The sequence below is a fragment of the Lissotriton vulgaris genome, chromosome 5, assembly GCF_964263255.1.
Source record: "Lissotriton vulgaris chromosome 5, aLisVul1.2, whole genome shotgun sequence".
Taxonomy (NCBI): Eukaryota; Metazoa; Chordata; class Amphibia; order Caudata; family Salamandridae; genus Lissotriton; species Lissotriton vulgaris.
In genome coordinates this window covers 716,615,832-716,639,449 of record NC_141693.1, presented here as the reverse complement: position 1 = coordinate 716,639,449, position 23,618 = coordinate 716,615,832, and the positions used below count along the sequence as shown (strand labels likewise).

Sequence of the window (23,618 nt, the reverse complement as noted above, 5' to 3'; positions counted from 1 at the left end):
CCACACCACCGAACTCCTCTGGAAGGACCACAGCTGCATCCACTTCGCCTTCCAGAAACCCACCACACACCACCGCACCCAACAGATCCCCGCCGCTGCAGGAGCAAAATCACAGAAGACCAACTACACGCAAACCTCTCTTTCAGCCCACCCACCGAACCCTCCAACACCGACAACGCTGCCCACAGCCTCAGACGCTGGATCAAGGACTGCGCCAACACCCTCGCCCCGCTGAAGAAACCCTCCCACAGAGACACCAGCTAGAGGGCCAGCTGGTTCACTCCAGAACTTCTAGCCTCCAAGCAAGCCTGCCGGAAACTAGAGAAGAAATGGCACAGTGAACAAACTCAGGAGAGCCACGCAGCACACAAGGAGGCCGCTCGCTACCACCACCACCACCACCACCACCTCATCAGGGCGGCCAAGAGGACCTCCTTCAAAGACCGCCTCGACAACAACGCACACAATAGCAAGGAGCTCTTCAACATCATGAAGGAACTCTCCAACCCCAGCTCCAACACCAACGACATCCCGCCGTCGCAAGCCCTGTGCGACTCCCTCGCCACATTATTCCACCGCAAGATAGCAGACATCCACGACAGCTTCAACACCGAGACAGCCCCAACAGACAGCAACAAAACAGACCCTCCGCACACCATCGACCCGACACCCTGCCAGCCTGGGCCAGCGTGAGCATCGATGACACCATCAAGACCATGCACACAATCCACTCCGGCTCTCCAGCAGATCCATTCCCACACTACGTCTTCAACAGAGCAAGCAGCTCCATTGCACCCCACCTGCACAACGTCATCAATCGCTCCCTCAAGACCACGACCTTCTCAGAGATCGGGAAACACACCGAGATCAACGCCCTACTAAAAAAAACCTAAGGCAGACCCAAGAGACCTCAAGAACTTCAGACCCATCTCTCTGCTCCCCTTCCCGGCCAAGGTCATTGAGAAAACTGTCAACAGACAGCTAACCCGATACCTCGAAGAAAACAGAATCCTGGACCCTTCCCAGTCAGGGTTCCGCAGCAACCACAGCACCGAGACTGCCCTCATCGCCACCACCCACGACATGAGGACCCTGCTGGACCACGGCGATACCGCAGGACTCATCCTTCTAGACCTCTCTACTGCCTTAGACACCGTCTGCCACCGCACACTATGCGCAAGCCGCAGGGATCCGAGACAAGGCTCTGGATTGGACCACCTCCTTCCTCTCCGGTAGAACACAGAGTGTCCGCCTCCCCCATTCCGTTCCAAAGCCTCCGAGATAATCTGCGGTGTACCCCAGGGATCCTACCTCACCCGACGCTGTTTCACATTTACATGGTCCCGTTCGCACACGCAGCCCGACAGCACGCCCTCAACAAAATCTCCTACGCCGACGACACTCAGCTGATCCTCTCACTCACTAAGGACCCCATCACCGCCAAAGCCAACCTCCATGAAGGCCGTCGCCGACTAGATGAAGACCAGCCGTCTGAAGTTGAACCCGGACAAGAAAGAGGCCCTCATCCTCGGAACCAACCCTTCAGCCTGGGATGACACATGGTGGCCGATGGCACTGGGGGCAGCCCCGACACCCACCGACCACGCGCGCAACCTGGGAATCATTTTCGACTCCACGCTCTCAATGACCAAGCAAGTCAATGCTGTCTCCTCCTCCTGCTTCAACACCCTCTGCATGCTCCGCAAGATCTACAGATGGATCCCGACAGATACAAGAAAGACAGTCACCCAGGCCCTCGTCAGAAGCATACTCGACTACGTAAAAGCCCTCTACGCGGGAGCCCCGACCAAGCTCATCAAACAACTACAACACATCCAAAACGCCTCGGCATGGCTGATCCTCGACGTACCACGCCACGACCACATCACCATCCACCTGAGAAACCTGCACTGGCCCCCTGTCAACAAGAGGATATCCTTCAAGCTCCTCACCCACGCACACAAGGCACTCCACAAGACCGGCCAAGCCTACCTCAACCGACGGCTCTCCTTCTACATCCCCTACCGTCAGCTTTACTCCGCCGACCTCTTACTCGCCACCGTCCCGCGCATCAGAAGAACAACCACCAGTGGGAGATCCTTCTCCCACCTCGCCGCCAAGACATGGAACACCCTCCCACAGATCCTACGACAGACCCAAGACCTGCTGACCTTCAGGAGGATACTCAAGACCTGGCTGTTCGATCAGTAGGACCCCTCCCCCCAGCGCCTTGAGACTCTCGCGGGTATATAGTGCGCTTTACAAATGATTGATTGATTGACAATTTACAAATCAGCCACTAAATAGGTATCCATTTGTCTTTACTTATATTAATGCTTTGTTTTCAACTTGTTGTTCATTTTTCATATAGCAGACATGACCTGAAGGTAAAGGAGTGCTTTACATGAGCTCCAATTACATTACGCAATGTCACCACTCATTGCTTATAGGGATGGAGAGATTAAATTATTTATCTCGAATCACAGGATGATGAGCCAACTCCAGGACTTGAACCTGGTTCCCTATTTCTGAGTCTGCAACTCTGGCAATAACACCACATCATGAGTATGGGGAAAATCAGCATTTTGTTTTGGCGCTAACAAAAATTGAGTTTTAGACTCTGTTTTTATGTGCACTAATATGTAAAACTGGTAAAAATAAAAATGTTGATTCTCATCACATGCTCCTGTCTCCCCCTCCAAGAATGAAGGACAAAGCATTAAGCTTAGATGTCTGAGGTAATTCTTGGAGAGGGAGATTAAAGCGTGCGTGAATGAAGAGTGGCATCAACATTTAATTGTTGGCAGTTTTACAAAGTGTTCAAACAAAAACGGAGTATTTCTCGGTTTTACTGAATGTTATTCTGTCTTACCTTGACTTCTTAACCTGTGTCAGTAGCAGGCTATAGCAGTGACTGGGAGCTTGGCAATATATTGTGCACTGGCCTGCAGGAGCACGTTACCGGCAGTACAGTACTTCCAGTATGTCACTCTCACAGAAGATGCCTGCTGTGCTGAAGCCCACCAAGTAATAATAATTACGCAGGGTGTAGGAGGCAGGAAATTATTTGTTTCCGTGGTTCTCAACCCTGGGCCTGCCCAAGCTCACATTTAAACCAATAGCTTTTGGGGCAGGCTCAGGCGATAGTAAAAAACTACCGAGACTAGGTGTGGTGGGATGTCCAGAAGAAAAGAGCAGAAACTAAAGCTGGACTCGTTTTGGGCGCACTGCTTCTGTGTTATTATAAACAGCCTAGAGCAGCAGGTAACCTAATTAGTGCTGGCATCGGGTTTCTAGATGCATAAATCGTGAAGCGGGAGACTAGCCTTCAAATCGGTAGTCTCCCACCTGAATCAGGAGGGTTGGCATGTCTGGTTCAGCGGTATCTTTTCTGCCTGAATCCATGTTGTATTTCAACGCACCTCCTTCATATGGCGTGCAATCCAGCACCCACTTTCTTAGTCTAGTGTGGTTCCTAGCGACTAACCCCTCACAACAGAGCTCCCCCAAGTCTTCAATGTGTCGTCCACTACAGTTCTTTAAACGGCAGGTCGCTCATCTGCAGCACTCATCTTTTCAATGACAGACGCTGCTGCTTGCAGGTTTTTGATGGTCCTGTTCTTGGTATTCAATAACAAAACATGTAGACCAGGAGATGCAATCTTTCAATATAGACAATATTTAAAATGAATTGAGTCATCTACACTGGTAGGCGTATGTGCTTGAACAGCAGACTGTCAGTTGTCTCTGAATTCCGCACCTGGAGTCGAGAGTCAGATTCATAAAGCCCCACCCACCAAAATCCTCTCGCTCTTATAATTTCGTTAATAACCCTTTCGCTGCTGATGACGAGCTCAGCTCGTCATCACCCACGGGTGTCGTGTGCTGATGACGAGCTGAGCTCGTCATGGAAACAGCAAAATGGCAGTTTGCAGCACAGCGCAAAAATCCCCACAGCAGCCATGTGGATAAAGGACACATAGGTAGGTGTACTTCTGAAAATATTTGTGAATCGAGGTTAAGCCAGTCGTGGGCGTTGTGGTGTTGAAACAGTTTTTTTGGGTGTGCTGGTCAGTTGCTTCACCTGACCAAAATGAGGGGGACTCCTGAAACATTCTGGAGTTACTTAAAGGTCAAATGTTGGAAAGGAGTAAAGCATTTAATATAGATAATATGAATCTGCATCTCTGCTCAACACCATTTTTTTGGCTTGGCTACAAGCATTACCCATCAACGCCTAACACAGTCTTGTGGCAAAACCTCGCTCCAGGTCCTTACGGAGTCTGTCTCCAGTCCGGAATTGTTCCTCATCAAACCAATCCTTTCAGATGTTAGTCTACTTAATTCAATTTAAGTAAAACAACTTCAATACCCAGAAGGCATTAGATTATGATAAGAAAGTCAGGGCCTGAAAACAATATATGTAATGACCAAGCGCTAGGTAATCACCTTGGAGGACTTGAGTCAACCCCTTCAGCCATTAGTTGATTTGGTCAGCTGCCATCAGTAATTGCTTAAAGAAAGTGCCATTCACATTTTAGATAATGGTAGAGGAATATTTTCGTTTTACAGTTTGCAGTTGACTAATAGGTGGTAGTCTGCCTGCCTTGAGCGCTTCCAATGGCCAGTGCATGTAGAATGAAGCAACATGCCCATGTCCTGCAATGAAGGTGTCTTCGTGCACATAGAAGTATTCCACACTCCTGTTGAACCAAGGTTGGTTTTGAACATTTTTAGGGAATGTATTTCTAAATGGAATATTACCATGTTTACTTTGCACCAAGTGTGATTTTGCACCTAAATTTGTTTTATGCTGCTAAAGGTTTTCTACATTAATGCTTATGTTGAACCATGGGCGTGTTAGCACCTACATGTGCTGTCAACCAGATGTGATGTCATATTGATGCACACCAATTACACTAATGTGACCTCTTACTAACTCATTTTTCTTTATCTGAACTCTATTTTTTCAAGAGGGATTTTACATCCCAAGGAATTTTATCTCCTGAATATGATCTCTATTCCTAAAATTGTCTCCACGCACTTGCTGATTTTGCACATAATATGATTCCTTCCCCTAAAGGATTTCCCCACTATTGATGATGTTGCTAGAAGGATCATTTTTTACCTAAATTTGCGGTCAACCAAACGAGGTTATTTCACATAATTTACACCAAACATGCCATTTTACTATGCTTTTTTCTCTCTCTAGTAATTTTGCATCTGCATGTGGTGCCATACTCAAGCTGACTTTGCATAAAGGTATTTTTTTGGACCTAAATGTGATTTATTTAAAAGAGAGGCTGCTCCCACCTTTGATATCACAAAACTGCTTACTTTCGATTAATGTATGATTGCATGTATACATGATTTGGGCTCTTAACATTTTTCAACAATCATAGTGATGTTTGCACCTTGATTTGATATTCTGCCAATCAAATGGGAGGGGGGAGACTTACTGTTGCAGCCTTTTATAGTAATGCACCATCTTCCCCCACTTCTCTCTGACCCGAGTGATACTCCATGACTGCATAATGTAGCTGCACCCTATAGAATCTGATCTGAAGACCAACAGTAATCACATTTTGGGTATGATATCCTTTTGGACAACAGGTTTGAAAACCAAAGAGCTTCAGATCAGACTCTGACTCCGGTATGCATGTTCAAACACAGAGCCCTGGCCTGCTGGTAACCTAGGCATCGGGTTTCTAGGTGCATGAATCGGCAGGAGGGAGACTAGCCTTCAAATCGCTAGTCTCCCGCCTGAATCGGGAGGGTTGGCATGTCTGACGGTCCCTTATCAAAGATACTACTACAACCTACGTCCCAAATTAGAGGAAGTTCTCGGTTCCACGCTGCACTCGTGACTCACACACCCGTCCAGATTATTTATTTATGTAATACATTTTTATAAAGCGCGGACTTTACCCGAAGTTGTCAGAGCACTGTACAATAGAACCAGCTACGTTACATGAGAGAAATGTTACAAAAATGGACCAAACAAAAATAGCAGGCCATAGAATCAAAACAAGTCAGGCAAAAGGAACACAATATCAAACACAGCAAGCACAGAAGGTACAAACAAAATATAAATATATATATGACAAATTTACAATGATTAAAGAACTTCGTGGCGGGGTCTGAGAAGTTGCCGGTACATGAACATCTCTCTGCCATCACCACGATCCCAAAAACAAGAAGTTTAGTTGAAGTTCTTGCCCAAGATTCCCGGAATAACGGCCTACTAACTGTTGGGTAGTTACTTCCGGGGTTGCAACTTCCTGGGCGGATGGAGGAGGTATTTTTCTCCGCTTTGTGCTAATCTCTTCCGGGGCACCTGTCAATTTCGGCTTCCCTTGAACCCTCTCTTCCGGGAGAGTCATTCACAGTTCTAACCAATTGCAGGCTCTAAAGTGCCGGTTCAAGCCACTCAACCCGGTCTATTGTTGTTCCCGACTCCGTCACTCAGTGTAAACTAGCTTTCCTACTGGCTCACCCTTCCTTTAGATTTTCAAGTAGGTTTTTAAGAGTATGAAGCTAAGGCGTAGGATATCTGATTTTAGTATTCTCCATGGGCTCATGGAAGGCGAGTCCTCGACAATCTCCTGGCTATCTAGATTTGGTTGACGTATATGCCCCCCTAAACGTTTGTTCATTAACAAAAAATAGTTTTGCAATAATAGCGAGTCAAAATTAGTTTCTTGCCGAAAACCGACAAGCCGGTCTTTTGGTGGAAGAAAAAATAACAATTTAACCTGAAAAATTATTTTTAGTTAGACATTTTAGGATTTTAAGGACCTCTATCTTGGATTTGAAAATGTTGTTTTTCTCTAATTGTCTAAACGGCTATAGTTAACCACTCTGCTCTTGTAGATTTTCCTGAGAGTGCAATTTTCAGTGGCGCGTATTTGGGCAGAGACCAGCTTGTCTGCTGTTTATATTGGCTGGGCAAAACGAAAAAAAAACTATTTTTCGTGTTTTTTTGGGTGTAATGGAACTTATGTTTGCGGAGTGGGAGGACGGGGAAAGGTTCTCTTTTGAAGACTCTGACCGATTTGAGGAAGACTCCCTCTGCTCCTTCATCTCAGAGGCAGAAAGCCTGTGCCAGAATTGGAGAGGATGGAGAAAACAATCTGCCGGACCCAATTCGCCTACTGTCAAGATGAAAGGTGAGATGTTTTTCGTTATATGGTACTTTTTACAGGAATGCACGTATTTGCGTATCTTTAAGGTCAAACAAACAGTTTGAAGTTTTTTTTTCTTAGTCAAAAGTGGATTGCTAAATGCTTGTACTTCTGGAGCCGTAAACAGTATATAATTCATCTAGTCTGGGCAGCGGTTTACAGAATTGGTGTAAAGTTTTGGAGGCCTTCCTTAAACATTGTATAAGATTACACTATTTAGTTCCGACTTCATTGATAGTTCGTAAAGTGCTGATGTCTCATGACCCAAAAAGTTAGACAGAGTTCCTTAGGTGGGCTAGTTTTAAAGTGCTTGTTCTTTTTGAGAGAATGCATCTATCTGTGACTGAGCAGAAAGTAAGTAGACTCATCACCGGGTCAAAAAAGCACTCTCATATCTCCCCTGACCTGAAATCCCTAAACTGGCTGCCTTTTGAAGACAGAATACACCTGAAAATTGCTTGCATGACACACAAGGCGGTTCACTTTAACTCCCCCGGCTACCTCACTCAGAAGCTTACAATCTCTGGCGGCTCTAGAAACACCAGAGGCACAAACAATCTTCTGCTGAAGCCTAGGAGATTCCGGAAGGAAAAAACTTATAAACACTCATTCTCAGGAATGGCACCCAGAATCTGGAACTCACTCCCTCCTGAAATCAGGCTCATCTCCTCCACTATTCGTTTTAAGAAAGAAATAAAAGCTATTCTCATGGCTAAATACACCTGAACTACCACTTCGGACTCTGAAAGAATCTGCACAGATCCCCTATACCTGTTCGACCTCTATGCTTATCTGTATTATTTGGTTTTATTGTCTTTGCTTATTTGTATTATTTGTTTTATTGCCTTACACCTATTGGTACTGTTAGCTCTACCGACTTACCTGTTTTGGCTATGATCATGTACCCTCTGTTTGTAAAGCGCTCTGATATCTGCAAAGATCTTGTTCGCGCTATATAAAACTCTCAAAATAAATAAATAAGTAGTATTTCACGATTTAGATGTGGTATGATATTATAGTAGATAATACTCTGAACCATAATATATTCATGTTATTGCTACAGGTTTTCTGTGTGTTTGCTGTTTTTGTATATATTGTGCTTGTTCATAAAAACATCAGTGAGCCCTTAATTTTTTCCCCTTGCTGTTGGTTAAAAAGCCCTTATTTGTCATGTTTTAACTTTGTTGGAAATCAGAATGTTTCCTCTATCACTGAATTCTGTATTTTCATTTCATACAGACAAAAATATTTCCTATTCATTGAGACTTCTGCAAGAATTTACTGATCTCTTTTTGATATAACTATTGCTGTGTTAATTGGATTCAAATTAAGCATCATCTAACTGTGAAATGTTATGCACATTGATTTATTGAAATCATTTTTATTGTCTTTTTTCCTAACAACTATGATTGTTTATCACTTGTGGCTTCAACCCAGCACTGGAAAATCATGTATTCTTTCTTTTCTGTGACTGGCATCCCATGCAAGACATGATTTTACTTACCGGGATCTCGCAAAGATTTTCTGTTTTTTTAGGTCTAGCTTGACAGCAGAGCTTTCGCTAGACACTGACATGTTGGTATTCTTGATTAATTGCATTTGATAGGGCACAAGTTGTTTGCTTCCACTGAAGAAAGAAGAGAGCTTGAAGTGTAATTATTGTTTTGTTGAAAAAGTATGCTCCTACCATTTTGACTGTGCCAATTGAGGCGAGAGTGTTCTGAGGTTGAACACTTTGGTGGGACTGTCACATGACCTCAGCAACAAGCCATGTCCGCCATAAAAAACAGTCTTATGTGCTGACCTGCATGCTCTGTATAAGATAGGGTTAGTCCACTGTTCATGCGTTACAGGATATTTAAATATATATTATAAATCCACATGTTGCACATAAGCATAACGCACACTCGGTAGTTTGTATGCTCAGATCGTTTTATTCCTCAGAAAAACGTTACGAGTTTCGACACAAGATGTGTCTTGATCACACGTTAACCAACATAACATTTTGCTTGTTTTAAATAAACATAAACAATGGACAATTTAATCAACAGTGAAGAAGTCCACGTATCGAGGCTTGTTGTTATTCATGGTAAATGTAATCGCCATTTTGGAATGGAGTGAAAATCCCAACAGTAAAACAAAGCAAGCAAATGCAAATCATGAAAGTCAGATATGCATGATTAAATCGGAAAATAACCCATCTAAGTCCAGATAGGAACATTGACAGGCTTGTTTAAGCTTCGAGAGACAACATAACACTGTAATATATGAAACAAATCAGACAAAACAGTCCCAAAAAATCACAGCTCAAGTGCCTGTTATGTAACTGTCTCTAAATTCATTGTAATGCATTGTACTGCAAATTGTTCCACAGGTCTAGTGCCTATGTGCCATACATCTGTCTACTGAAAGTACTACATAATAGTAGAGACTTATATATATTTATTTAAATTTCTTGCGGTCTAGTGCCCACAAAAACTCTTTTCCGTAAGTCAAGAAAGTACATTATCTTAATGCTTTTTCTACAATTTACCCTACAACAAGTCCAGCTGTACGTGTGACTAATTTACAAGCAGCCAAACCCCAAGAGAGACTACCACTTAGGGTCACAAAATTGTTATAACCAAACAGTGAAAAGTGGATTCCTTATCTTACTATAGTGAAGTGACTTTGTTCGCCGAAGAATAGGGTAGGGAAGATGTGAAGTGCATAAACAAAAGTAGTGTCTCCCTTCCTTTCCTCCTAAAAAACACATATAAACATGATTAAAATATGCATTAAAAAAAATGGAATCAAAATTAGTTTAGACATTCTAGTTACATACAGATTGCATCAGTGAAAAGATATCAACAGAACACATTTTCAAATATGTTTTAAATGCATTGCTCAATGACATCAACCTTTAGTGCTACTCTTCATGGAGATGAGTTGCAAGTTCCTCATCTAAATTGTGGCCCCCTGGAAATCTACTTTCTAACTCCATGATCCAATAGGATTCCTTCTTCCTAAGTGCTAAGATTCGGTTCCAACCTCTTTTGCCTATATTGACTTGTTCCACTGCAAAAGTACCTCAGTAAAGAAGTATTGGATTGGTGGAACTCCTCGAAATGCCTGGCAACAGGATAGTGGGCATCTCTGTTGGTGATAGCTCTCAGATGTTCCTGTATGCGCTTTTTGGCCATGCAAGTAGTGCTGCCCACATATCGCATTTTACATGGACATTCGAGGATATATATGACAAAACTAGTGTTGCATGTGAGAAATTGTTTGATTTTGCGTTTTGTAGTCTGTCCAGGCATATCGATCTTTTACCATGTAGTTAGATTTACAAGCCCGGCAGTGGCCGCAAGGGTAAAACCCTTTTAGGCCTTGTACATGTTGTCTCTTGTTGTCTGAAATATCTCCTTTTACCAAGATGTCCCTTAGATTTCTCCCTCTTCTGTAAGTGATTTGGGGTCTTTCTTTAAGCTCTGGACCTATTACACTGTCAGACTGTAGAATGTTCCAATTGTCTGCTAAGATTTTGCGGACTTTGTCTGATTTTTGGTGGAAAGTAGTTATGATTCTAGTTGTATTATTCTCACTATCAGTGTTGGGTTTAGGTTTTAAGGTTCAGATCTCTCTACCTCTGCTGCTTTCCTCATGGCTTTTTCTAACACCCATTCCGGGTAACCTCTTTCCCGAAATCTGGACAACATACGTTCTTGTTCTAGCGCAAATCCTTTCTTATCACTACAATTTCTCTTGACTCTGACTAATTCCCCATAGGGGATGCTCCATTTGAGGGGGTCTGTGTGGGCACTGAGCGCGTGGAGGAGGCTATTCCCCCGCCGTTTCTTTTCTGTGTAAGCTAGAAGTAAGCTTCCCATTGACAATATTAATCTCTGTATCCAGGAATTCTACATGATTTTCGCTTATCATGTAGGTCAATTGGATGTTATAAGCATTCCTGTTCAGTTTGTCAATGAAGCTTATTGCTTCTTTTGTGCCACGTCGCACTACAAACAGATCATCGATGTATCTGATCCACGTTTGTACTTTAGAGAAATCTTCTGTTAAACTTTCTTAATTTCTAAGCTCCTCTTCCCATTTACCCACAAATAGGTTCGCGAAACTAGGCGCAAAGGCTGAACCTATGGCCGCGCCACGGGTTTGTTTGTAAATTGCCCCATCAAACATGAAAATATTGTTTTTAAGACACAGTTTCATCATATGTATTATCATGTTCGTATGTTCGCGAAAACCTATTTCCCTCTTTTTCAGGTAATGGTAACTGGCTTCCAACCCTTGAGTGTGGTCAATGATTGTATAAAGGGCGCTCACGTCCATGGTGATGAGTAGGAGGCCCTCTGCCCACTGGATACTTTCTAGTTTGTTTAAAAAGTCAGTAGTGTCCTTAGTATAGGAAGGTAACTGGCCAACGAATTCCCTGAGAATGTGGTCAATGTATTTCGACAAATTCTCGTTGACGCTGCCAATGCAAGAGATAATGGGTCTCCCCGGAGGTTCTCTAGTGTTCTTATGAACCTTCGGTAGAAGGTAAAAAATTGGGAGTTTGGGGTAGTCTTTTTTTTTTTTTTTAAGGAAACGAAATTCATGCCAAGAGAGTAATCCCTCATTCTGCCATTCAGTGAGTTGTTCCCATGTTTCTATAATACTCATGTTATAGTCATTCATGTTACTTTTGCAATAAAACTGTCCCCCATCTAGTTGATGTAGTGCTTCTTTTATATATAGATCTCTACCCCACAACACAATATTTCCCCCTTTGTCTGAGGGTCGCAGGATAACATTTTTATCATCAGCTAAGGAAAAAATAAATTCCATCTCTCTTTTAGTCAGATTAGTATCTCCTCTCCTCAGATTAGGGCGAGAATGCTTCAATTTGGTAAGTTCCCTGGTCACTACCTCGTGAAAGGTATCGATTGAGTCGTGAGGAAGGGTGGGATAGAACACAGATTTGGGCTTAAAAGGAGTGTTAGCAGCTATCTGTGCGTGTTTCTCTTACTCCCACTACTTGTTGGGTAAGTTCGTTACTTGATGAAAGGCCACCTAAGGAGAAAACAGTTTGTAACATGTCTGTGTCCCCTACTGTAAGTTCAGGTACACTCTCGGTTGTTTCTGGATTTGTGCCAGGTTTCTTTTTCACTAATGAGTGCCACTTGGAAAGTTTAAGTTTCCTAATGAATTTAAAAATGTCTACCCTTGTATCAGCGTAATTGAACAGTTCAGTTGGGCAAAAAGTAAGTCCCAAACATAGGGTTTGTTTTTCTTCAAAAGTAAGTGTTCTTGATGATAGGTTTATTATAGTTTTATTTACCGTCTGTTCATCCATCTTTATTTTCTGTAACCCCCACGTTGGTTCCCATTGGTTTTTTGCTGTTTTTTTCTTCTCCTCTGCTGGAGCTTGAGTCGTCTCAGTCGCGATCTCCCCTGCCTCTTGCTCTTCCCCTTGGACGTCCTCGTGTTGGAATCTGTTTGGGAGGCGGTTGATATTGCATTTCCGTTTCTTTTTTGCGCCGTGTTCTTAGGACGTGGAATTCTTGTAAAAAATTTGCCGGTTTCTTAGTAATATCAACTACAGAAATTGTGCTTGTGGATAGTTGTGATGTATCAGTGTCCGAACCACTTGTCCTTATATTGTCCATGTAAAATGCGATATGTGGGCAGCACTACTTGCATGGCCAAAAAGCGCATACAGGAACATCTGAGAGCTATCAGCAACAGAGATGCCCACTATCCTGTTGCCAGGCATTTCGAGGAGTTCCACCAATCCAATACTTCTTTACTGAGGTACTTTGCAGTGGAACAAGTCAATATAGGCAAAAGAGGTGGTAACCGAATCTTAGCACTTGGGAAGAAGGAATCCAAGTGGATCATGGAGTTAGAAAGTAGATTTCCGGGAGGCCACAATTTAGATGAGGAACTTGCAACTCATCTCCATGAAGAGTAGCACTAATGGTTGATGTCATTGAGCAATGCATTTAAAACATATTTGAAAATGTGTTCTGTTGATATCTTTTCACTGATGCAATCTGTATGTAACTAGAATGTCTAAACTAGTTTTGATTCCATTTTTTAATGCATATTTTAATCATGTTTATATGTGTTTTTTAGGAGGAAAGGAAGGGAGACACTACTTTTGTTTATGCACTTCACATCTTCCCTACCCTTGTCTTAGGCGAACAAAGTCACTTCACTATAGTAAGATAAGGAATCCACTTTTCACTGTTTGGTTATAACAATTTTGTGACCCTAAGTGGTAGTCTCTCTTGGGGTTTGGCTGCTTGTAAATTAGTCACACGTACAGCTGGACTTGTTGTAGGGTAAATTGTAGAAAAAGCATTAAGATAATGTACTTTCTTGACTTACGGAAAAGAGTTTTTGTGGGCACTAGACCACAAGAAATTTAAATAAATATAAGTCTCTACTATTATGTAGTACTTTCAGTAGACAGATGTATGGTACATAGGCACTAGACCTGTGGAACAATTTGCAGTACAATGCATTACAATTAATTTAGAGACAGTTACATAACAGGCACTTGAGCTGTGATTTTTTTGGGACTGTTTTGTCTGATTTGTTTAATAAATTACAGTGTTATGTTGTCTCTCGAAGCTTAAACAAGCCTGTCAATGTTCCTATCTGGACTTAGATGGGTTATTTTCCGATTTAATCATGCATATCTGACTTTCATGATTTGCATTTGCTTGCTTTGTTTTACTGTTGGGATTTTCACTCCATTCCAAAATGGCGATTACAATTACCATGAATAACAACAAGCCTCCATACGTGGACTTCTTCACTGTTGATTAAATTGTCCATTGTTTATGTTTATTTAAAACAAGCAAAATGTTATGTTGGTTAACGTGTGATCAAGACACATCTTGTGTCGAAACGTGTAACGTTTTTCTGAGGAATAAAACGATCTGAGCATACAAACTACCGAGTGCGCGTTATGCTTATGTGCAACATGTGGATTTAAAATTACTTGTTCGGCAGTTTGGGTTCGCCGACAAACGCGCCACCTGACGATGGGAGCAGGATCCCGGAAGAACCCTTTTTTCGGAGCAGACTGATACATGTGTGTGTGTGTATATGTGTATATATATATATATATATATATATATATATATATATGTATATGTATGTATTACCTACTGGCGGTCGCCAGTAGGTATATATAGTTAGGATTTTTTCTCTATGGGATTTTTGAAAATTCTATGTCTAATAACTTTGGCGTTTGTGGACGGAATTGGCTGAAATTTTCAGGAAAATTGAACATTTTGTTTCTGAGCAGCCCCTGACAATTTGGGGGGGTTTCATCAAGGGGGGGCAGAGAAAAAAGGGGGGTCCCAAAACGCTTTTTTCCCATGTTAATTTCCATAGGGCGGTTGGCCTCATATTTAGCTCGAACGGCTGAATGGATTTGCACGAAACTTGGCAAAATTGTAGGGACTGTTAGCCCGATGTGCCTTTGCTAGGTCTCAATATATGTGCTCCAGTGGATTTTGAGTAATTTAGGTTCAAAAAAAGATATATATCTGGGCGGAGCCTAACCACACATCTGATCTGATTGGCTGTCAGCACTTCATCCAAGAAGTGTTGGCAGCCACCTTGGGACCAATATACATGATAGCACCTCATTAAAAAGCATTGTAGTTAATAGAGGGTTTTAGGACTTTAGTTACATTATAAATCATTTGTTGATGGTACCATACTCGTTTTAGGAATTGTGGTGGGTTCTAAGGTGATTTTACCATGTGAAAAAACCTTCTGCTGTGATATCATGAATATTGTTTGAAAGAAAACTAATATCTCATGACTTTCCCACAGTGGTTTGGAAGGGGATCTATAAGCTAAACTGAAAGCATATTTTCTGTAAATTCACATTATCTTTCCCAGTCATGTGAAAATGAAGTCTGACATTCTCAGTAAAACATGTACATCCAACAAGGACAGAGACTGTCAGTTGATTCCTTTGTGTTCTACTGCAGCCTCCTAGAGTGTTCTAAAGAACAACTAGAGCGCTAACAGTCCTACTTATTACAAAGGTATGGCACACCTGAAGCCATCTTGATTGGAATAAAGTGGTAACTCTTAAAACATTTAATTTAAAAAGAAACAACATGAGGGGGTATATTTTGCCATAGAAAGTATGATTAGCGCTGCAGAATGAAAAATTAGGGCACATTTTGAGTGACTTCTCAAATCCTTTTCTATTTCATTAAAACATTCTGACATGCAGTCTCCCAAAATGGCCACCAGAGACAAAAGAGCCCAAATGTAGCCCAAATATCACCCAGATGTAGCCCAAGTATAGCCCAATGACAGAATGTCCCAGAGTGTTCTAAAGAACAACTAGAGCGCTAACAGTCCTACTTATTACAAAGGTATGGCACACCTGAAGCCATCTTGATTGGAATAAAGTGGTAACTTTTAAAACATTTAATTTAAAAAGAAACAACATGAGGGGGTATATTTTGCCATAGAAAGTATGATTAGTGCTGCAGAATGAAAAATTAGGGCACATTTTGAGTGACTTCTCAAATCCTTTTCTACTTCATTAAAACATTCTGACATGCAGTCTCCCAAAATGGCCACCAGAGACAAAAGAGACCAAATGTAGCCCAAATATCACCAGATGTAGCCCAAGTATAGCCCAATGACAGAATGTCCCAGAGTGTTCTAAAGAACAACTAGAGGGCTAACAGTCCTACTTATTACAAAGGTATGGCACACCTGAAGCCATCTTGATTGGAATAAAGTGGTAACTCTTAAAACATTTAATTTAAAAAGGAACAAAATGAGGGGGTATATTTTGCCATATGAATTATGATTAGTGCTGCAGAAAGAAAAATTAGGGCACATTTTGAGTGACTTCTCAAACCCTCTTCAATTTCATTAAAAAATTCTGACATACAGTCTCCCAAGATGGCCACCAGAGACAAAAGAGCCTAAATGTAGCCCAAATATCACCCAGATGTACCCCAAGTATAGCCCAATGACAGAATGTCCCAGAGTGTTCTAAAGAACAACTAGAGCGCTAACAGTCTTACTTATGACAAAAGTATGGCACACCAGAAGCCATCTTGATTGGAATGAAGTGGTAAGTCTGAAAACACTCAATTTAAAAAGGAACAACATGAGGGGGTTAATTTTGCCATAGAAAGTATGATTAGTGCTTCAGAAAGAAAAATTAGGGATCATTTTGAGTGACTTCTCAAATCCTCTTCTATTTCATTAAAAAAATTCTGACATGCAGACTGAAACATGCACTTTGAATACCAGCAGCAGACGTCCCTGGTGAGCAGTAGCTTTACTACAGTGATCTAATGTGCAACTAGAGTGCTAACATTCAGAATTTATGGCAAATGTGTGACACATCTGAATGCCTTCTTGATGGAACCAAAGTAAACAAGCATTGAAAATGCAATAGATCTCGCCCTCGTTTAAGTTAAAGCCATTCTGTTTGTAATGAGGTGGCTTTTTAGCTTTGCTTTTATTAGTGTTTTTTCAACTTTCATGTAAATAACATGCATCTGTATGCATATAAGTATATGTATGCATGCATTTATGTTTGTATTTATATAGATATACAGATGATATATGTTTATGTATGTATATATATATATTCACTGAAAAAACCATAGGCTATAGACCATATATAGTTAGGAATTAGCATTTACAAAACCTTGAAAATTCACTGAAAAAACCATAGGTTATAGACCATATATAGTTAGGAATTAGCATTTACAAAACCTTGAAAATTCACTGAAAAAACCATAGGTTATAGACCATATATAGTTAGGAATTCGCATTTACAAAACCTTATTTTACTCACACAAAACCATTGAAATTCCATATATAGTTAGTTGCACTAACTATATATCGCGCACCCGCAATCCACTGCTGATGATGTCACATATTACATCATTCATGACATGATCAGTGACATCACTGATTTTTTTTTTTTTTTTTTTTTTTTAAATATATGTTTATTGCAGGAATTAGTAAATCGTTACAAAATCGACCGGCATTATATCACAAGCAATATCAGCGAAATACAACCCTCTGTCCCCGCACCGTAAGTTCCGTACACAGCCATCCGGCCCACAACCCTGGGGTCGGGCGGCGAAATTCAATGGGGGCTTAGAGGGATGTCAGAGCTGGTCCGGATGATCCACTGTCCGTCATCTGCTTTTCCAAACAAGCCTATAAACCCAAAAGAAAAAACCCCCACCCTCAAAATACTACTAACCAAAGTAAATCCCACCCAACCCCGCCATCAGCGCCTGGGAACAACCGCAACAGGATCTGCTATGGGATCCACTGGGAAAGCAACAGGACTAATAGTGCAAATGTTTATCGGGACTCGGGGCGAGTCGCTTCTTCACCTTCAGAGTCGCTGGGGGCGCAATAATCCCTGAGGGCCTGCACTAACATTTCCCACTCCAACGCTGCCTCCTGCGCCTTCTCATTACGCTGCCTCCAAGCCAGTTGGTATCTCAGTGTGCTCTCCCCCGCCGCCCACTTCAAGAGCTCGCTGTGCCATCGGCTTCCTGTCGGACCAACTCGTGCCTTCCAGTTCCTGGTCACCTCTCGCTTAGCAAGGAGGAGCCCTAGGTCTATAAATTTGCTGGAAATTTTATTCTTGGGGGTATGAGGGAACCAGTGTAGGAGTCCCACCGCCGCATCAAATGATAAGGATCTCCCCGTCACCTCCTCCAGGGTCTTCCCCACTTCCACCCAGTAGGATGATAATCCCGGGCAGGCCCATAACATGTGGAGGAGGTCCGCCTCCTGAGTTGGGCACCTAGGGCAATCCGCCGAATTCGTGGCAAAATATCGTTTAATTTTCACTGGGGTCAGATATGCTCTATGGAGAACGTAATAGTGGACCAGCTGAAAACGGGCGTGGCGTGTGCCCTTCCAGGCTCGCCGCACCAACTGGGACCAGGTCGTCTCCGGGATCTCCCTGCCAATGTCCTCCTCCCAGCGGTTTCTCAAAGTAGTGAGAGGAGCCAACCCTTCGTTGATCAATCTACCGTAAAGGCAAGTGACCGCCTTCACCGTGCCCGCAGACATCATCACGTACTGGCATACCGGAGATAAGGCGGGTTCCTCCTGCCCGCTCTTCCAGTGTGCTTGGATCGCTCGGACAATGGCCGAGTGCAACAGGAAGTCACCACGGGGGATCTCGAAGCGGTCAATAAGATCTTGGAAGGGCAAGAGCGCCCCGTCCTCATACAGATCCCCAACTAGCTGTAAGCCGGCGTCCTCCCAGGCCGCCAATCGTGACCAATCGCCTCCATGGGGGAGGGCCGTCAGCATCCCCAAAGGTATTTCGGGCGCATACGGTGTTCTCAGATGGCCTCGGGCGTGAGCCCGATTCCAACACAGGCGGACGGTCCGCTCCTCCAGCGACAAATCCCGCAGGGCCAAACGTTGTCGCAGCGCTATGAAGGAGAGAACATGCCTGGCCATGCCCGTCCCCCTTCTGTCTTCCGGGCCCCGGAATTCCCGGGCGATCTCCTGGGTGAAGGTCTGGAGCTGCGCCGCTAGATAATACTTTTCAAAGTCCGGCACCGCAAGCCCCCCCTCATCTTTCGGCCTCATCAGGGTCTTGAGGGCCACCCGACGGCGGCCCGAGCCCCAGAGGAATCCGACCATCATAGATCGTAATAGTCGAAACGTGGCCGGTGGGACCCAGATCGGTAGTGTCCGGAAATAATATAATAGCCGGGGAAGCGCCACCATTTTAAGCAGAGCGATCCGTCCCGCCACCGAGAGCCGCAGCGTGGCCCAGAAGTCCATGCAGCCTCGCAGTCCATGCAGCCTCGAAGTGCTCGAGTGCTGCGGGCAATGTTCCCATCCAGGAGGTCGGATGGGTCGTGATAGATCTAATCTCCCTACTTAAAGTAGGGGCGGGGGCACCCTTACGAACCGGGAAAAGGCAGGTCTTGGACCAATTCACCCGGAGGCCCGAAACCTCCCCAAACTCCGTGAGCGCCGTCGCCGCTCCCTGTAAAGCGTCGAGCGGGTCCTCCAGGAAGAGCAATAGGTCGTCTGCATACAGCGAAACGTAGTGCGGGCCCGAAGGCGTCCACAGGCCCATATAGTGGGCTCCCGATCGAAGGTGCAGCGCGAGTGGTTCCACCGCCAGCGCAAAAAGAAGTGGGGACAACGAACACCCCTGCCTCGTGCCTCGTTCTACCGGATATTGTGAGGAAATCAGTGGTCCCGCCTGGACCCTGGCCGATGCAGAGGCATAGAGAACCGCGGTCCATCTGATGAAGCCCTCACCGAGGCCGAATCTCCGCAGCACCGTGCAAAGGTAGTCCCACTCCAGGCTATCAAAAGCCTTCTCTAGGTCCACCGATAAGACAACCGGGGACGGGGCATCCACAAACGGTTCCCCTAGCAAACGGAACAACCTGCGAATGTTCATAGTCGTGTTACGCCTTGGGATAAAACCTGCTTGGTCCTCATGCACCAGGGAACTCATGTGTCCCAGCAGCCTCGAGGCCAGGATACTGCTCAATATTTTATAGTCCACCGTCAGCATCGATAAGGGACGGTAAGACCCCGGGTCGGACGAGTCCCTCCCTGGTTTGAGGAGAGGAACTACCAACGCCTCACACATCGAGCTCGGGAGCCGCCCCAGCCTCTTCGCCTCTCTGTAGACCACCAATAACCTAGGGGCCAGGAGGTCAGCATAAGCTGCATAAAACTCCACGGGCAGGCCGTCCAGGCCCGGGGTCTTATTTCTCGCCATCCGTTTAATGGCGCCGCGGATCTCCCCCAATTCTATGTCGGACCCCAGGGCTTTCGCCACTTCTTACTCCACTGTTCGGAGCTCCAGTGGGCGTAGATAATTATCGAGCCGGTCAGGGTCTCGGGCGGAGCGACTGCGGTACAAACGTTCGTAATAATGCCGGAAGCAGCTGAGAATCTCCGGTTGAGTGTATACCTCGGTTCCGTCTGCCTTACGCATACTTGTCGTCAATGAGGACTGACGCGTAGGGTTGGCCAGCCATGCCAGCAACGCGCTCGATCTGTCCCCCTCCGCGATGGACCGGGCCGTATAGGCCTTGTAGTCAAAACAGCGAAGCCGTTCGACCTCCGCCGCCACCTTCTCCCTCGCCTCCGCCGTGTGTACCTGTAATTCCGGGCGCCCGGGGCGGCGAATTTCCAGCTCGCAGAGTTTCCGATCCGCTGCATCTAGGTCAGCTAGGATAACTCGCCTCATGCCCACCTTTTTAGAAATGCAGTAACCCCTCACCACTACCTTAAAAGCGTCCCACTCTAACGCTCTTGTACTCGCGGTGCCGCCGTTGGACGCAAAATATTCCAATACCTTATCCCCCAGGTCCGCCCTGAAAACACTGTCCTCAAGAATCTCGGGTCGTAACTTCCAGGTGGGTACCGCCGGCGCTCCGGGGATCCAGCGAAGGTCCAGCAGGAGGGGGTTATGGTCTGAAATGGTTCTGGACAAGTACTCAGATCGGACCGCTGCCGAAACCAGTTCGGGCGAGCCAAGAAATCCATCTAGTCTGACATGCAACTCATGGAGGCTCGAGAAGTATGAATAGTCCCTAGATGTGGGGTGGTGCGCCCTCCAGATATCCGTCAGACCCCAGTGGGTCTGCCAATCCTTACGACCCTTAGCCGTGCGACGAACCGGAGAATCGGGAAGGGGTGGATGCGAGCGGTCAGCGTCTACGTCCACTACTGAGTTGAAATCTCCCCCGAGCAAAAGGGGCCCGGAGAAGAAGTGGGCCAACGAGCCCGATAACCTGGATAGGAAGGCAGTCTGGTCTATATTAGGAGCGTACACACAGCAAACGTTCAAGTCCCTCCCTCCTAAAGTGCCCGAAATGGCCACGTAACGCCCCTCTGGATCTATCACCGTTTTCGTGACCTGGAAGGGGACCCCAGCTCTAACCCATATTAGCGCCCCTCTGGCATACGCGGAGTACGATGTGTAAAAGACCTGCCCCCTCCATCTACGCTGTAGCGCCGCCCCTTCCGCCCTGTTCAGATGAGTTTCCTGCAGCAGCGCCATTTGCACTCCCCTACGCACTAAATAAGCGTGGACTTTGTGGCGCCTGGACATAGTATGAAGCCCCCTTACGTTCCAAGTGACACATTTCAAGTTAGCAACATCAGCCATTGTCCCATATTGTTCTCGCACAGTCTCCCCATCCGGGTCCCCACAAAAGAAGGACATCATTCATCCCAGCACTGACGGCGGCCATTTTCCCCAACCAAAACCAAGCAACCCAAGAACGAACCAAACCCCAACCCACCCTCCCCAGAACAGGACCCAAACAGCACCATCCAGATCCCATCCAAACCTTGCCCTCCAACAACCCAATAACCCCTACTAATCCTGCGGTCGCCACCGTAGGAAGGCCTTAAGGGCCAGGTGCGGGCCGGGCGGAGGCAGTGGGCCCTCGACGCTCAGGCTACCAGGACCAAAACAAGCCCAAAACAGTGCCGAAGACCCTCGGGGCAAAAACAGGGGCACCCCACCCTCCCCGCCCACGTTGTCAGCATCAATTGACGGCAACCGCCTCCCCCCTGTCGGGCCCCCTCCCAAAATGAGGTAGCTCACCCCGTTACCCCTGTCCATCCAGAAGGTCCTCCACCGATTTCGGTGTGATCACCGGTGTATGGGCGCTATCAGTCACTGAGTCCTCGGAGTCTGATGGTGCCCCCTCGTCACCCGGGTCTGCTTCCTCCTCAATGGCATCGTCTCGTGCGCCAGACAACTCAGATAACACCTCCAGCACTCCCCTCCGCTCCGTCGATGTCTCTGCAGTTGAGGGCCCCCCCGAGCGGCCGCGGCGATTCCTAATCCTCCTGGATCGCCGTCTCTGTTCCGGCTCCTCCGCCTGTTGGGATGAGGAGCCGAAGCCATCTTTCCCTGCTCTGTAAAGCTCGAGCCAGGCACAGACATCCTCCGGGGTGTCGAAGAATTGAGTCTTGTCATCGACAATGATGCGGAGCCTTGCAGGATAGAGGAGCGAGTACTGGATGCCCTCGCCCCTGAGCTCGCGCTTGACCGCCAGGAAGGAGAACCGCCTGCGTTGGGTTTCGTAGGTGTAATCCGGGAAGATGTTCACCTGACTGTTCGCCACTTTGAATGGACCATTATGTCTGGCGACATTGAGGATTAAGTCTCTGTCCCGAAAATGCAATAACCGTGCCACCACTGGTCTCGGGGCACGACCCTGCTGCGGTGGCCGCGCCGGGACTCTGTGGGCGCGCTCCAAGGTGTAGAAGGAGGATAGCCCCTCCGGGGCCACCGTGTCACGGAGCCAGGCCTCCAAGTATGCCACCATGTCGCCCTCCTCGATCTTTTCCGGAAGGCCCACCACACGGATGTTGTTCCTCCTGTTGCGGCCTTCCGCATCTTCCGCTCTCTGCTCTAGGGTCGCAATCCGGGATAAGGCATCCTTCATAGTCGCAGCCAAGGTTCGCTGCGCCGGCTCCAAGGTTTTCACCGAGCCCTCCACTTCCTTGACCCGGTCCGAAAGTTTGCCGTGGTCCGCTCTAAGGAGACCTAGGCTCGTCGCCACCTGGGCAATGTCCTGTTGGAGGGCCGATCGCGTGGTCGCTATCGCCTCTAGGACGCGGTCGAACTGCTGTTGCATCGATACACCCCCAGAACTCTTTGGGTCCCCATGTTCCTCTTTGTCCTGGGTCTCCGAGTCTGAGGCGGTTGGGGTAGTCCCCTTGGCTCCTCTAGGTTTCCCCATGTCGCCGGGGGCACTCCGTAATGGTCCAGGAGCAGGCGTCTCCGGGTGCAGATGCCGACCACGACCCTCCCGGTTACTGGACCTCAAATCGAGTATCTGAGATCTCCTTCTCCAGGGCCTGTGGGAACTTCTCCGCTTCGGCTCGCGCCACCACCACGGCGTCCGAGGGCACCGATGAGGGGGCGGAGACAACCGCCGCCAGGTCGGGCAGGCCCGCACAGCCGCTAAGGTCCCGGGGTGAGGGTCACCAACTCCACCGGACGATTTGTGGCGCCAGAGTGTCGCGCCTCCCATGGAAGTGGACTGGCCAGGAAATGTAGCTAGGTGGGGTGTCGTGAGTGGGGCCACCGCCCGGTTCACCAGACGTCCGCTCACGGGATCCACTATAACGTGGGCATCCGCCCAATCACCCAACCGAGTGCATTCTCGTTGTAGAAAGTCCGATCTGACCGATATCTAGTGCACAGATCGGCAGGGGATGGCAAAGCCGGGGGCGAGACGCTGCCGGCGACGCTCCTCCAATTCAATGGATCCGGCCAGGGGGACAATGAAGTCCGGGCGCCATGTTGGGTCGCACTCCGCAACTCCGCCAACTTCGGTTTTACGCCGGATCACCACTCGTCCGAGCCACGCCAAGGGCCCTGGCAGGTCTTCGTCGGTCCGTTCA

At 46.2% G+C, this 23,618-nt stretch overlaps 1 protein-coding gene across 1 annotated transcript in view; it reads left to right on the top strand.

The window, feature by feature from the left end:
- Positions 1-6,381: 6,381 nt before the first annotated feature.
- Positions 6,382-23,618, top strand: part of ZSWIM8 (zinc finger SWIM-type containing 8) — a 2,802,584-nt gene continuing 2,785,347 nt past the window's right edge. Inside the window, exon 1 of the mRNA XM_086922151.1 lies at positions 6,382-7,169. Within this exon, the coding sequence (XP_086778277.1) occupies positions 6,992-7,169 (178 nt within the window). The 5' untranslated portion in view covers positions 6,382-6,991. The remainder of the gene's footprint in view (positions 7,170-23,618) is intronic.